Below are 16,319 nucleotides of genomic sequence, written 5' to 3' on the forward strand. Positions count from 1 at the left end.
ACACACCCCTTGTTCACCCACACACCTCTTTTTACTTCTCACACACCCCTTGTTAATTTATGTCTATTGATCTTCTTCAATTCATCCGATTCGATAGCCGAAAACTAAAAAAATGTGAGAGAAATAAAAAGGGGTGTGACACCCCATCGAAAACATAAACTTGGTAACCAACTCTGATATGTAAATTGTATTTGTTGTGGTAGTACCTAATGGGCCGGGCTCATGAGGACCAGTGGCAATTTTGAAATATCACCACAAATACAGTACCATTTTTCTCACAAAAAATCGAAACGAAAAATCGATTAACGACATACGTTTTTCTGCCTCAAAACTCTTGGCATCCAAATCGGAGAAGAAAGCAACCAAATCCTGGTCCTCCGAAATCTTGGTCCTCCGAATTCGTGGTTTTCTGATTCTTCCGGCGCTCCTCACGCGTACGGCAGCCTGAGAGCGAGGCGCTCTCGATTGATTCCATGGTCTGATCTTCCGCGCATCACAATCCGACGGTGGCGATGGCGTCGACGCAGAACCAATCGGCGCATGTGGATCTCTTCGATGCGTATTTACGACGGGCCGATTTGGACCGCGATGGCCGGATTAGTGGCAACGAAGTCGTCGCTTTCTTCCAGGGCTCTGGTCTCCCCAAACAGGTCAATGCGCAGGTACTCTCTCTCTCTCTCTCTCTATATATATATGTATATGCTTGTGTATATATGTATATGTGCATCTGTATGTATGGTTATATTTGTGAAATTGTAGTGGTTAATCGGGATTTGATGCTGGTGGAACTGTGTTCCGAATCAGATTGATTTTGAATTTTTAGTCTAATTGTAGTTGAAGTGGTAAATGTGAGCTCGGGATGTCTTAATTCTCTTATCTAAGCTGAGATTTTTATTTCGTGTTAGTATAAATGCGGAATTGATGTTCAAATGGTAGAAAATAAGTTGATGAAGAATTTATACTACAGTTAGTGAGGTTGAGAGAGTTATGTTATCAGGTCATTAATATACCTTCTGGTGTATCCGTTCGACCTGAGGTGGTAAGCAGACTTTAGAAATGTGTTATATGACCCAAGGATTGATCGAGGATTGTTTATTACATTATAATTGTGCAGTAGTGAAAACCTGCAGCATAAGATGACTATGGAGTAGTTCGGATTGTCGCATACAGGGGAAATGTTCTTGGGTCAGGATCATATCGACAAATATGTTCATCAAGCTGTATACTTGTTTTGCTGAAGGAATTTCCGTATAAAATGATAACCAGGGGCATTTTATATTAAATATTGATTATATGAATGCACTTTCTCATTAGCTTGCATTGCTGAACATAACAGGCTCAATCAAGCATTTTTTTTCTGCAAGATGCTTTGCTGCTGGATGTTCATTCGTTGCATGATGTGTTCGTATTTTGATGTAAAAACTTACATATGCCATGGATATTTTGTAGATATAAAATTTTATTTGTGATTGGGAGTAATCTTTTGCTGGCCAATTGACATACGAACATCCATAAATATATACTATTAAATTGAATCATGTCTAAATGTGCAGTCTAGATTGATAGAATTACTACCCATCATGCCACATTATCTTTGATGGCGCGGTTTAGGGAGGGACGCCCTCTTCCAGCAGTTCTACCAAGCAATGTTATGTTTGATTTATCCAATATTTTTCAACCTGCAAATGATTACTCCAATGCTGGCAATGTAGCCTGGAGACCTGCTTCTGGTATTCATCCATAAAACAAATCACTTTTATATTTTGAAACATGTCTTTCTTTGATGGAGAATAGTTTCTTATTTTTCACTTTAAAAGGCTTTTAACAACAGCAATTGATAGTCTTGGTGCTTGGCACATGGCACCCCAGCTGGAGGAAGGCCACCGAAGACAGTTGCTCCTTCTCATGCTGAGGAAAAGCAGCAGGCCAGTCAGCGGAAACCCAGAGTAACAGAATTGGAGAAACGTACAGAGGAGGTTAACTTACTGAACTCAAAGTTCAAAGAAGCAACTGAAGCTGATAAAAAGGTACTTAGAACTTTAATGTTTCCCCAATTTTCTCATCTTGAGCAGCAAAGTTATGTGTGCATGTTACTTCCTGATAAGTGTCAAATCATAACAAATATCCCAGAGATTTAGGGAAAGAAATCTTGGATGCTAGAGAGAAAATTGAATATTTCCGGGTCAAAATGTAGTTCAGCCATCGAACTTGTAATGTATCTTTTGTATTTCATTTCTTTGTGTATGCATCTGGCTTTTTCTTCATTCTTTTCTTCCTTAAGCTTGTAGCGCGACCTATAATTTTTCTCATTAATTTTGGAATGTTCCTAGTCCTATTGAAGCAAAGAGCCCTATAGTTTTATCGTTGTTACAAATTTGATGATTGTACTATTAAACTGGGGCTGTGTCTTTCTTTTTTCAGCCTTAATTTGCTGTAATATTTTACCTTCTCTAATAAAATTTGTTTAGCTGATCATTGTTTGGTGCAAACAAGAACACTGAGTTTTGCCGTTGTTAGTCCAATCGGGCCATTCATATTTTTTGCTCATTGCAGTTCAGCCATCAAAGAGGTCGCACTTGGTGCGATGGCAAGTGCCTTCGCCCATGAGCGGTAGGTCTCGGGTTCGAGACTTGGGAGCAGCCTCTCCATAAATGGGGGTAAGGCTAGCCGACATTCACCTCTCCCAGATCCTGCGTAAAGCAGGAGCCTTGTGCACTGGGTACGACCTTTTTTGCAGTTCAGCCATCAAGCAATCGCATATTTTTGTCGTGTTGAATGTTCAAACTATCGCGCTTGGTCGTGAGTTTTTTACTTTGCCCTGGCGTGGTGTGTTAATTAATGTCTATGTTTATGATATAAAGGTAAATCAAGTTTTAAAGATAACAAATAGGCTATAATACACTTGGCCATAACTAGCGCTTTATAATGTATAAAGTATAAACAATACCAAAATAATAAAAGCCTTGCCTAGTTGTTGTCTTATTTCTTGGTCAGACAAGTGAGCTACCAAAGTACAAATTTGCCTTAAAAAGTTTTTCCTAATCACTTTCATTTGCTTCAAACTCATCACTTGATCCACTAACTTGAGGCTCATCTCCAGATCCACCACCTTTGGAATCATCATCTTGTCTTGTTTCTTCTTCTACTTTTGGTCCCCTCGACATGAACGCATGACCAAATTTGAATTTCTTAGCATCTTCTGTATACAATGGGCATATACCACAGCTTTCCACCTTCATTAAATGATATGAATCCACCGAGCAGAAGACAACAGAGGCCTCTTTGGCAAGTTTGTAAACATCAGGGGAGAAGTTTTTTCCTACCTCTTCACTTCTAAAGGCCTTATTCCACACATGCACGTGATGTTGGCCGTCACAGTAGTCGTCGTAGCTGTCGCCTGGTATTTTGTACCTAGAACTGAACAGTTTATGGCTTTCACCCTTGAATTTGACAATGAAATTAGCTCTTACCCACCTCAACCTCACGAAATGAGGATTCTTTGGAAACCCAGAAACAACAACAGAGAGAGCGAAACCAAATAAACCTGTTCGAAACCAATCTGGACGAAGTTCGAGGTCTACTGAAGATCCCTCGTTTTGATAGCTGAACCAATTTGGAATTTCTTTTCCTGGACATACAATGTTAATCTGAGGCCAGGGATTAGGAAGCCAGCTACGGTAATTAAATGGCGCAACAGTTGCCATTCGCATAATTGTAATCTGTGCTTCATCCATTATGTTGCTCCTTGAATTATTATCCAATTTTGGGCAATTAGTAAATACTTTGAAACAATAATGAGGTTTATCCCAACCTTGTGCGAGTGCTGTCCTCGAACTTGACATCTTCAGCGACGTGCAGCCTTGAGCTTTAACATTACATGGCACTGGGAGCTCTGGTATAGATTGAAGCCGCTTGCAGTCGTTTAAGTCGAGTATAGACAACCGAGAAGCTTGTTTGATGCTTGCTGGTATTTCCAATATACCGCTGAAGCGGAGATCTAGTACTTCTAAAGAGAGAAAACAGCTGGAACGCAATTTTTCAAGTCTCCAACAACCATTAAAGTTGAGACGTTTAAGATTGGTTAAACTGTAGATAATTATTGGGACATCCTTAAGTTGCTTGCAGAAACTAAGGTCTAAATATTGAAGCCTATTTAGATTTTCAAATGACGAAGGAAGCATTTCGACAGCTGTGTATTTCAAACAAAGAGACACCAAATGTTCCATTGGCTTCAAGATTTCAGGGAATTTGGAAAATCTAGAGCACCAGGCAAGATCAAGACTCTCAAGATATTTCAAGTTACAGATTGATGAGGGTAGCTCTGTAACTGCTGTTTGCACTAAACTTAAGGACTTCAAATGTTTCATTGGCTCCAAGATTTCAGGGAATTTGGAAAATCTAGAGCAATTGGTGAGATCAAGATTTTTCAACTTACACCTGCTGCTTGGAAGTTTCTCGAGGTCTCTGCATCCAGTTATATTCAAGTAAGAAATATTTTCGTTAGACCAAACTGATTCAGGCAACTCCTTTATACCAGAGCATTGTAAATCGAAGTAATGAATATTTCCTGGCATCTCTGGAAGATACTTGAGACTGCTGCAGAATCCAAGATCAAGATGAGTAAGCTTGTCAAGATGTTGAAAACACGAAGGAATTTCAACCAAACTTTTACTGCCCCTGAGATTTATCTTCACAATTTTTAGACTCCCAAAGAGATTTGGGACTTGAGTTAGATCTGTACACCACTCCTTGACAAGTATCTGCAACAAATGAAATAGAAATATAAAGAATTAATATAATTTCTACACTTGATTTTATACAAGAATTAAAATAGGCATATAATATAATATAATATACCTGCTCTTCTTTCCAAAGCTTCTTAACTTTGCCATTTGGCATATGAAGCTCAACTAGATTTTCTGCAGAAAAAGTTGACGGCAAAGATTCCAATGGACAATAGCACCACTCAAGATAACGAAGAGAATCGGGAAGCTCCAGAGAAGTGTTGAATTTGACATCGGGAAGCACTAGAGAATCCCGCGAGTGAACAATTAGCAATCTTAGGTCAGACATATTTTTGAAGTCTGCACGATTTAATGGTCGCTTTTGAAGATTATACCAATTAACCTGTATGGCTTCAACATTTGGAGTTTCCTGAGAATAAGAAGAAAGTTTAAATATCCAACATAATTGTATCCTCCTCTACTTTCTAAATAAACAAACATTTGTTCATATTCCAAACACTTCCTAACACAATAAATATTCGATCAAATTCATCTTTTAACAATCTCACTTCTTTATTATAAATTAGTTTTACTTTGTTCTGTTATCATCTCAAGTTTGTAATTTTTTTTTTCTAAAAAAAAAAGAAAAGAAAAATATTGAATGCATTTGGCTCTTACCGTGTTACTTCTCAATACACGATAGACATCCTCATCATTGAACAACCTACTCCGTTTACCGGGATCTTTAATATCTTGTTCTTGAACAATTTTCCTTCCCATTTCTTGTAGCAAATCGTGCATCTCTATGATTTCCTTTCTCCCTTTTGAATCAATTGATATGAGAGACATCTCAATGAGAATTCTAATTCCAGATGTCGCAAAGAATCCACGAACATTTAACATTCGTTTTACCTCAACACCAGACTTCCCTTTATGAAAACATGCTACATCCAGAAATATATCCTTCTCATTGTCTCCCAATTGATCATAACTTATTCTCAACACTTTGTGGATATCTTTACAGGGAAATCGTTTTAATTTGTTGAATTCATCTTCCCATTCTTCTTTGGTCTTGCAATTGAAGAACAATGACCCCAGAATTGTAAGAGCTAAAGGAACGCGTCCAGCATAAGCCACCACCTTTTTTGCCAACTCCTTAAAATCTGTTCTATGAGCACCTTTATTCTTGAAAGCACGAAAACAGAAGAGCTGAAGAGCGTCATCCGATTTTAATCCCTCAACCTCGTAGATCTTAGCCTCTTCAACAGTTTGCCCAAGTGTGCCCTTATCTCTACTTGTGATAATGATTCTACTTCCACTGCCATACCGGAGATGATCGCCAGCTAAACGTTCCATTTGCAATGAATCACTCACGTCATCTAGAACAATGAGGACCTTTGTACAACTGAGCCTATCTCGAACCAAAGTTGATCCTACGGGCAAAGAAAGTTCTTCCTTTAATATCTCCTTAAAAAGTGTTTTTTCCAAGTGATCTAGTCCACCTGCTTGTTCTGAGTTCTCCCTAACATTCTTAAGAAAACAAGAACCTTCAAATTTAGAAGAGTGTCTGCGAAATACAGCCTCGGCAAGGGTGGTCTTGCCAATACCACCCATGCCCCAAATACCTACAGTGATGCAAGCGTCCGGTAAATGAATGCCTAACAGTGATTCAATCTGCTCGATGCGGCTTTCAATTCCAACAAAACCCTTTAAATCGTAGGATAATTTGCGACACATTTTGGCCCAAATATGATCGACAACTTTCTGAATTAGATTTGCTTCCGTCTCCGTCCTGGAGTATAGACGTATATGATTAGGTAGAAAAGCAATAGTCAGTCTCAAATACACTTTACCAAATCTTAGCACAAATCAAACTGTCACAAGTTTAAAGAAAATTTATAACTTTAGACAAGTTAAAGAATGAGTTAGTTACCCGGATTCGTTTGAATAATGAAACGCAGATAGATTGGCTGCAGTCGTCAAAGCATCCCTCCACTTGTGCACCTTGTCGATACTGTTGTCGAAACGTTTTTCAAGTTCAGCAAATGCAGCTTCATAACTCCCGTGCTGTTTTCGTACATCAGATGGATTGATGTGGTAGAATACGGGTATAACCATCTGGCCATATCTTTCCTTGCACTCGAGTATATGCACGAGTTCATCTAAACACCATGTGGAAGAAGCATAGTGTTGAGAGAAAATGATCACCGAAATCGTGGATTTCTCGATTGCCTGTCGGAGGGCAGGTCCGATTTCTTCTCCACTCTGAAGTTTGTAATCGATGTAGGTTTCAATTTTCTTCTGAAGTAAGGCAGCATGTAGATGGCTGGTAATACCAAGGCGGGTGTCCTCGCCTCTGAAACTGATAAACACATCATACTTTTCTCGACGTGGGGGGTTATCAGCAGCGGATGATGAAGAAGAAGCAATGTCCATAGCATCTAGTTTTCAGATCCAGCAACAAGATGTAGTTGCAGAGAGATTAATTGTTAATTAGAGAGAAATAATACTACGACGTTGCACCGAATTAAGAGGATGCAAGAGGGGGGAGAGAGAGACTAGTTCAGAATTTACTTGAATTGGCTTTTGACTACATGCACAAAATTTCGAAGGCTCGAAATCAACGAGTGAGAGGTACGAAAGTGGAAAATGGGGCGCATTGTAGGACCTATTATCTTTAAAAACTCTATAATTTAAAGAAAGATATTCATATATTTGAAATCTTAATATGAACAACGTCATCTCAGCATGTAAAGTTACTAGTATTTGAAAACCATAAAATGAGCAAGTGTAAACCTTTTCTCCTTGCTTTGCTCCCCTCACAATCAGTATCATCATCGTCACCTGATCGATTCCTGCAAATCAAGTTTTGGTTATGTTTCATACAGTCAAAAAACAAAAATCAGATTATGCATATACCAAAAAACACCACACAAAAAGGAAGAGCCCTATGCGAAAAAGGATGCAAAATCAACTTGAGACCTCTTTCTCCTGTTCTCTTCCTTGTTTTCTTTTTCCATTTGCTCTCTCTTTCAATCTTTTGTACCGAAGCTTTTTCAGAACCTGTGTTTAGAGAACCGTTTAATCCAAACGTCAAAAGGAAGACAATTGACAAAGATGCAAACAAAACAAAGTGACATATGCTTCCAAAAAAAAAAAACAAAGTGACATCTGGTGACAGGTCACCAGCAAAGAAATTAACAGCAAACATAACAAAAATTAATTTGCAAATTAAATGCCAGCATAACATAAAACCTAAACTTATTAATTAAAAAGAAATGACAAAAAATACAGAAAGAGCCTTAAACAGTATCAATACTAACCTCTGACAAGTTACCAATTTGACGAGGGCTTATTTGCTTTCTCCAGCTTCAAAATAATATCCAAAACAATTACTTTTTTGCATCATCAGCATCAGCAAGAGCAAAGGCGGATGAAGAAGAATAAGAAGAAGAAGAGGCCATATCCATAACCTCTAGTTTTCAGATCCAGGAAGTAGTAGTTGCAGAGAGATTAATTGTGAATAGACAGAAAGAGAGAGAGAGAGAGAGAGAGAGAGAGAGACTGGTTCGGAACTAAGGAGGATCAGTAAAGCAAGCGAGAGAGAGAGAGAGTGGTCCAGAATTAAGGAGGATCTAATGAAACGAGAGAGAGAGAGATAGAGAGAGAGAGAGAGAGAGAGTAGTTCAGAATTTACTTAGAATTGGTTTTTGACTACAAAGGCTCTTCAGGAAACTGTGAGGATCCTCTCCCGAGTCAGGATTACCAGCTCATCTGGACTGTTCAAATTTAATCCAACAATTGTAATTATTATAATTTTAAAAGGTACCTTGTATGAAGCCGTTGGATTAAATTTGAACGGTCCAGATAGGTTGATCAGGAGGATCCCCGTCTTGAGCTCAGGAGAGGATCCTCTTCCTTCAGGAAAAGCAACGAGTAAGAGATGGGGGCACGTGGGATGAGGCCCTCCCTTTGCGCGTCCACGGTTTTGAAATGGAAAGCTATGACTAAATTTGCAAACTAAATAATGTATCATCAATAGGAAATAGGTACGTTTAACAATATTTAAACAATAATTTAATTATCAACTTCTATATCATTTAGTTTATAAAATTTAGTCTACAAATTTAATCTTCTTAACATTACTCTTTTTCCAATTAGTTAGTCACCAATTATAAGAAATTTCCAAGGATATTTTAATATTTTTCACACAAAAAGTGCATTTCACACTACAAAATCTTGGAGGGTAGAGTGAAACTCTCCATAGCCTCTCTAGGCTCGAAAATGGTAAATAGTCGTGACTTGCCACCATTTGTCTATTTTTTTTTTAAAAAAAAAGTATATAGTTGTTGATTGAATAAGATTCGGTATCAAACTTTCCATGCACATGTGACAGATCAAGTCATTAGACTATTAATGAAAAATCATTAAGTCTCAGCGTCATTTAGTTTGATATCAGCATAATGTATTACAAAATCATTAAAACTATCAATCTCACCACCATGTTATGATAAGAATCAAACTAAACATGTGAAACCCCACCCCCCAAATTTTATGAAATTCCACATTTTACTTAAAAATCGAATTTTAACATTTCAGCCCCTCACTTCCTACCCAATCAGGATCCCCTTTTTAGATTTCCTCTCCTTTCATTGCTTGCCACGTGGCAGTCCACTAACTCCTCCCTATCACTCTCTATCATTTCCCTCGAGTTCACTCTCTCTATTAGCTCACTCTTCTCTCACTTTCACACTTTCTCCCTCTCTCTTCTCGATCGAACTCACACCCACACACACCCATAGGGACACCCCCGACGACAACACACCATCACCACCACCCTCGTGAACCTCCTCTCCCTCTCCTTCGTCTTTGTGAAGCATGGAGAAATCAGGAAAACCTTTCGGCAAACCATGTGGTTTGCGAGCCAAAATCCGGCCTACTCCTACCTCCTCACGGCGTGAGATAGGTACGAAACTCTTCCTCTCATCTCTATCTTCAATTTGATAGTTGGATCGTACCCTAGGGTTGTGAATCGCAGTCGACCGGAGCTCAAGAGGCTCTGGCCTCATTCCCCAGCGAGAAACTAACCCAGGCCCTTAAAACTGTGTAGAGTTGGGCCTTACGGCCGTGTAGAGTTGGGCCTTAAGGCCGTTGCTTCTTAGCCCATTTCCCTTGAAACCCTAACCCAAAAACCCAAAAGAAATGGCCTTGGGGCCGAGTGGGGCCTTCAGCACATTAACCTCAAACCCAAATCATTTTAGTTTTAATTATTTTATTTATTTTCTTTTTAAAACCCAAGGGCATTTGGGCCAGGCTTTCAAGCCCAAGCCATTTGACTTGAAACCCTACGAACCTAGACCTTTGGGCCGGGTCACCAGAAGCCCATTGAACCCCAGGCCCAAGGAACCCAAGCCCAGAAACCCTTTAGGCCCAAGCCTAGGATCCGAACCAAGGTTCGACTTGGATCCGGCCCAAACCTGGTCGGATCCCAGAACCCTTGGCTGCGCGTGGGCCTGCACGTGTGGCCGAGCCGGCACCGGTGCGTGGAGGACACGCGCGCCACTGTCCATGGTGGTGCCGGTGACTTTTCCGATCAACTTTTCGGCGACTTTTCCCAACGTGTGGGGGTACCCGAGGTTCCCCTTTATGTTTTTCGACGTCTTGGATCTGTTAACGACGTCCGTTTTATGAAATTCAATCAGTATAATATAGTTTTATTAATTGGACCCTTTATGTGCTTAGGTGCAATTATTAGCAGCGTTTCCGTCATTCCTTTTTCGTACGGCTCTTCGACGATGAAGTATATGTGAGTGGACCCCTTCTAAAATGCATGTTTTAATAGTAGAAATGCATACATGAAAAACATGATTTTATACATAAGTTTTATGAGATATTATGCTTATTGAGAATATTTTGAATTACAATATTTTATCAAATTGATGTTCTTTGTAGTATATATGATGAATGACTATATACTACTTACGAACATGTTTTTACACACTTCTTTATAGTATATATGATGAATGACTATATGTTATGAAGATGTTTTGAGATATGATGTTTGAGCTATTGAGCTCCGTTGAGATTTATGTACCTATGTTTGGAAATAGTATATTCACTGTTTTGTGCTTATCTAGTGGTCACTGTTCCGTCTACGGGCGAGAGATATGGTTGTTGGCTAAGGGTCGGGAGAAATAATCTCTAGCTTCGGGCTGAGAGACATGGAGCTGGCATTGGGCAGGGAGAAATAATCTTTGGCTTCGGGCGCAGAGACAAAGAAGTTGGCATGGGGCCCAAAGATATTGTTATTCGATACCAGTATTTATTACACTATATACGAGCTATGACTCGGAAAGATTTATGGCATGCTAGGGTTTTCAGAAAACCTATTACATACAATGCTATTAGATTTCATAAAACCTTGGGAGTTAATATGTTGATAACTGTTTCAGTATTATATATATCCAATGATTAAAATATCGGTCGTGCAGATAATATCAGGCCTCCAATTTACTGATATTTCGGGGGATATATCGTTATCGTTTTAGGTATCGGGAAAAAATCAACAAAAATGACAGATATAGGCATTGAAACACATAATTTTGGTCTAAAACTTTCATAGATGTTATGTACATTATCAATGAATGTATTGAACAAATAAAACTCAAAATTTACTAATAATAAGATATACATATGATGAAATATAAGTGGTATGTAATGCGCGTTAACGAAAAGTTTTTCTAATAAAATGTTTATTAGAATGAATAAACAACGCATAAATCCATAGTTTGTTTAAACATTAGATTACAATTTAGATAAGTATACAACTACATAAATGAAGAGCTCCTATAAGGTTCAAACAATGAGGAACAACCATCTAGATTCATACAATAGTCATACCAAGTCATGTAACCCGAGCAGTTTGTAAGCCATGTTTGAACATGGTGCACGTATGTCTCTCTTGAGCTCCCTACTGTCCTCTCATACATGGGATAGTTAGGATTAACCCAACTAGTAGGTCCATAGTCTGTTTCATCATCTTGAGCTCCATAACTAGTTCCACTATAATCAGACATGACATACCCATAACCATCATAAGATTCATTTGAGTTAGTACTAGGTCTAGTTCCTATGCTTATAGATCCAAAATTGATCGCCATGTCATCTTCAAATGGATTGATTGGTTGGCTTCTTTTCCCTGAGTATTGCTTCCCAATTGCGCCAATGCCTGGTCCAGCTTCTCTACATCCATGATCCTCATCTTGGGTGGCATGAGTAAAATCAGCCTCGATAGTAAATGGGCTATATTGTCTTCCTTCTTCATTACCTCCTGCTCCAGCATTACTTCCTTCATCATTATTTGACGAATTGGATGAACTTTCCTTTCTACTAGTACTGGCATCGTCTCTCAAGGGACATCTTTGACCTTGCCGAGTGCCAAGCATATCATTTTCAAATGATGAAGTATCTCCACTCCTAGCATCTTCGGATATGACTCTATCAACATCAACTCCTTCTTGGGCAGCATGTTGTGCTATAACGGCATCAGGGTTGCCTTGTTCATCATCCAAGTGAGCTGTCATAATCCATTGTTGAATTGGATTATTATCATCATTAGATGGTTGCCCTGCAATGTCAAGAAGGTCTATGTAGTCATTTTCTACAACCTTGTTCATTTCGGCCTCTTCATCACGTAGCTTAAGTTTCATATTATAATAGCAAAAGACAATCTTTTCCAGCCTAGTATATGCGAGACGGTTCATTTGTTTCGTGTGAATAAGAGCAAATGTACTCCAATTTCACTCACATGCCGATGATGATGTTGTCTGTGACAATATACGCATAGCAATTTTTTGCAAGTTCGGGGCAGAATCACCATGAAGATTCCACCATTCTGCTGGGGGGATCGATTTTCTTGATTTGACGGCCATCTCAGTGCGCAATGTCTTTCTACAGTCTCTAAAATTTATCACCTGGATTCACAATGTTTTGTGTTCAGTATGCATAAAACTAAACTTAATGAGGAAGACATTGTTTTGTGTTCACTTACCTTGGCCCCAAATGCTTGCAAACCTTTATCCCCAGTTGGATTCAACCTTTCAAATACGCATTGGAGTCCTGAAAGTAACTCTTTATTGTGGCCAACCCCTGTTTCATATTGATATCTAGGGTTCAAGTAGTGGGCTACAAATATGAAGATTAGTTAATGCCCGTTGTATAAATTTAAGAATTGATGCACATTTTTACTAAGAGATTAAAACATACCATCTTGATGTAATGGACGAGATAATGTGACATCCCATATGTGATTGATGATTTTGAGAATCCATTTTTTTCCCTTCAACTTAGAAATCTTCTCTTTCATTATGTGAAACATATCATATAAGATAGGCATTGTAGGAACTACCTCTGTGTCAACAATTCGCAGGATGCTATACAAAGGCTCATAGATGGATTGCACTCCTTCCATGGCATCCCAAAATCTATGATCAAAGACTCGACTTTCAATTCTCTTCCTTTCTTATGATTCACTGAATCGACTATTATACCATTCCTCACTTGTAAAAAGTTGCCTCAGCCCAGCTTTCTTATTTAAGATACTATTGATGGTGATGTAGTTTGTCGCAAACCGAGTTACACCAGGTCGGACCAAATCTCCTTTACAGAAGATCCTCATTTGAGCCAATAGCCAACCATGATTGTAAATGTAGTTGGTTAATTTCCTAGCTTTATTTATGACATTAGCCACCGACTCTTGCTTCCCAATATCTTCAAATATTAGATCAATGCAATGTGCAGCACAAGGAGTCTAATAAATATGATACCGCTTCATCATTATCTCTCCAGCCTTAACAAAGGTTGAACCATTGTCGGTGACAATATGAACAACATTCGACGACCCAACCTCTTTTATGACATCCTTCAACAATTTGGCGATGTACTTTGCATCCTTGGTTTTATTTGAAGCATCCACTGATTTCAAAAAAATTGTTTTCCCGTTTGAGTAGACCATGAAATTTATTATGGACAACCTCGTCGGGCCAGTCCATCCATCACTCATGATTGTGCATCCATACACGCCTCAATTTTCCTTTACCTTTTCCACATAGGCTTGCATGTATGTGTGTTCCATATCTAAGAACTTATGCTTTATTTCATACGACGATGGTGTGGCTACACCTTGACCTAATATAATCGAACTCATATTAGCAATTGGTGTGTTTAGAATATTTAAGTTCAAGAAAGGAAAGTCATAAGGAATAAAGCAAAACTTGCTTGTTGGGCTGCAGTAATCATGTTCTTGAAATGAGGGAACTTGCTTTTTGAGGAGCCACATTCTCAAGTATGAAGAATTTGCTACAGTATCTTCCAAGTACATCTGCTGAGTTTCTAATCATGCATTTGATTGTTCTCTGTTTTGCTCTAGTGTTCTTGTGTGGCACTGGTATCGGAGGAGATCAGAGTGGGTCTCGAAGGCTTTGAGTGCAACGGTATTGCTGTTGACTACTACCACTTGCTCCCTTTGCAAATCGTTTGCTTCCCATTTCGTAAACTCCTCCTTGTCTAAACCATTCTTCTTCCTTCGACGCTCTAATGGCAGCAAGGTAATCTTCTTTCTCCACATGGTGCATGTTTGGAGGATATGCATATCCATCCCCATCATCATCATCATCAACAGGATTGCTACTTTTATTGCCCATGTATCCCCTTCTTGCTGTAGATCTTATGTTTTCTTCAACAGATTTCTTATGTTATTTGCTAGACTCTTTATCCTTTATCCATGCAATTACCTCATTCTTAATATCTGATGGTACTTCTTTGCACTTCTTTACACTCTTATGTGGATCAAATCCGGCCAAATGATACTTTAATCTTGTAATTCCACTACTTTGAAATGTGGATTCACAAAATGTGCATATCGTGCCATGCTTATTGCCTTCTATTGGACGAGCATATTTCCATGCCACATCAAGACCACCAGGCACACTAGCTCCACTCGGTCTACTACTACTTGCCATTTTTAATCTATCACACTTAACTATATTAAATTAACTTACAATATCAAATCTATCACAAAAATAATACAGACCATGAGGGAGAGCCACATACCTGAAACAACAGTCAAAGAGAACTTGCAAACAAGGAAAGAAGCTCACATACTAAATAAAAATTGAAAAGCTCGCAGAGAAAGAAGAGAAGTGAAGATTTGGTGCCCCAAAAAAGTAAAACAGACTCTGATTTAAAGAGGGCTTCTCTCGTGATAACAATGGGAAGTTTTTGGGGTTGGGGGACAATGGTATATGGGCTTTGCAGACTTTATTTTATGGATTCCATTTGGATGATTCTCTGGCTTTGATGGAAATAAAGGTAGTCAGATTTTTTTGGAGGTATATGGGTAGTGCATTGCATATTGCCAATTACCTGACTTCAAAAAGTGAAAAAGAAACAACCAAAAAAAAAAAACAAATATTAAATGATAAAGAGTTCCACAAGAAGCTCAGACACATGTGCATCATTTTCTTGTGGGTATTAAAGATATATTTGACCAGAAATTTAATATTTGGATTTGTGTATTTCTTTCTCTTCAGATAAGACACGTATGTCCCCTCAATTCATTGTGCAAAGATTCTTTATAGTAATAATTAATGGATACTCCAAAAAATCTTTTGAATTGGATATTGCCAAAAGCCTTCACACATATCTAATCACTGCCCACATACCTCCAAAAAATATGTTCGGTTTCAATTTGCTTCAAAACTTTTGAATTTTTTGGGTTTTGTTATAGGTATCGGGAAATATCGAGAACATCGGCAAAATATCAAAGATATCGCACTTATCGGGGATATATCGTTGATATAAGGGAAGATATGGCCTTACCCCCCAGTATCGATATCGACAGTTGAAAATATCGATATATCGGTGTATCGGCCGATATTTCAATCCTTGTATATATCAACTTGGTCCACTCATGTTTGTTTAGCGTCCCTTTCAGGACATATAGGAATGAGGCTTATGATCCGCACTACGAGGCATTCCCATACCCGTGACTTTGTGTCTCTCTATCCTCTTGGACATTCTTGTAATAGCATATTCCGCTTGTATTCTGAATTAGATGTATGCTCTGAACATGTCATGCATTATCACTATGCTTTCATTGTAAGCAGTTGAATATTATTATATTATTTTATGTAGTTCGAACGAAATTTGTATGCATGTTTCGCATGTTCTCAGCATTTGCATTCATAAATGGCTTGCATCACCCTGGGGTGTCGACTAGCACGTGACCATCCCGATGTCCCACGGACATCGGTATCGGGGCGTGTCGAAAAAGGTCTTAATAGTTATTCATTAATAATCAATGGGCTAGTTTGCCACTTCTATTTTTGAAGCTATTAAGAGGCCATAAGAGAGTCTATAACTCTGCCTGAAATTATGTGTCTTGTCCCAAGTAAGCGAGTCATGATCCACCATCTCTCTCTATCCATCTGGGCACCAAACTAAGCAAAAGATAGATATAGGTAGAAATTGGGAATGAAAAGCAAGCAAGGGAGGAGAAAGTAGTTGCCCACTGAGACTAGATCAGTTTGAGTTCAG

At 38.7% G+C, this 16,319-nt stretch overlaps 2 protein-coding genes and 1 pseudogene across 9 annotated transcripts in view; 1 reads left to right on the plus strand and 2 right to left on the minus strand.

Annotated features, from left to right (window-relative positions):
* LOC126621359 (disease resistance protein RPV1-like) overlaps nt 1–8,291 on the minus strand; it is a 249,955-nt pseudogene extending 241,664 nt beyond the window's left edge.
* Nucleotides 1–16,319, plus strand: part of LOC126621407 (uncharacterized) — a 184,931-nt gene that overhangs the window by 51,562 nt on the left and 117,050 nt on the right. For 3 of the 8 annotated variants that reach the window (XR_007622916.1, XR_007622913.1, XR_007622918.1), the window contains exon 2: nt 456–650. The exons of 1 other annotated variant lie outside the window; for it this stretch is intronic. Coding sequence is in view for 2 of the 7 variants with exons in the window: in XM_050289921.1 (XP_050145878.1) it covers nt 513–662; nt 1,559–1,730; nt 1,870–2,027; nt 2,738–2,803 (546 nt within the window). In the remaining 5 variants the exon portion in view is untranslated. Of the gene's footprint in view, nt 1–247; nt 663–1,553; nt 2,476–2,553; nt 2,700–2,737; nt 3,019–16,319 lie in introns of those variants that run through there. 4 more of the 8 variants (XM_050289921.1, XM_050289922.1, XR_007622925.1 and 1 more) reach the window with 4 other exon arrangements.
* LOC126621364 (disease resistance protein RPV1-like) overlaps nt 1–16,319 on the minus strand; it is a 162,623-nt gene that overhangs the window by 50,528 nt on the left and 95,776 nt on the right. The window contains exon 7 of the mRNA XM_050289842.1: nt 4,858–5,154. Within this exon, the coding sequence (XP_050145799.1) occupies nt 4,858–5,154 (297 nt within the window). The remainder of the gene's footprint in view (nt 1–4,857; nt 5,155–16,319) is intronic.

The sequence above is a fragment of the Malus sylvestris genome, chromosome 5, assembly GCF_916048215.2.
Source record: "Malus sylvestris chromosome 5, drMalSylv7.2, whole genome shotgun sequence".
Classification (NCBI taxonomy): domain Eukaryota; kingdom Viridiplantae; phylum Streptophyta; class Magnoliopsida; order Rosales; family Rosaceae; genus Malus; species Malus sylvestris.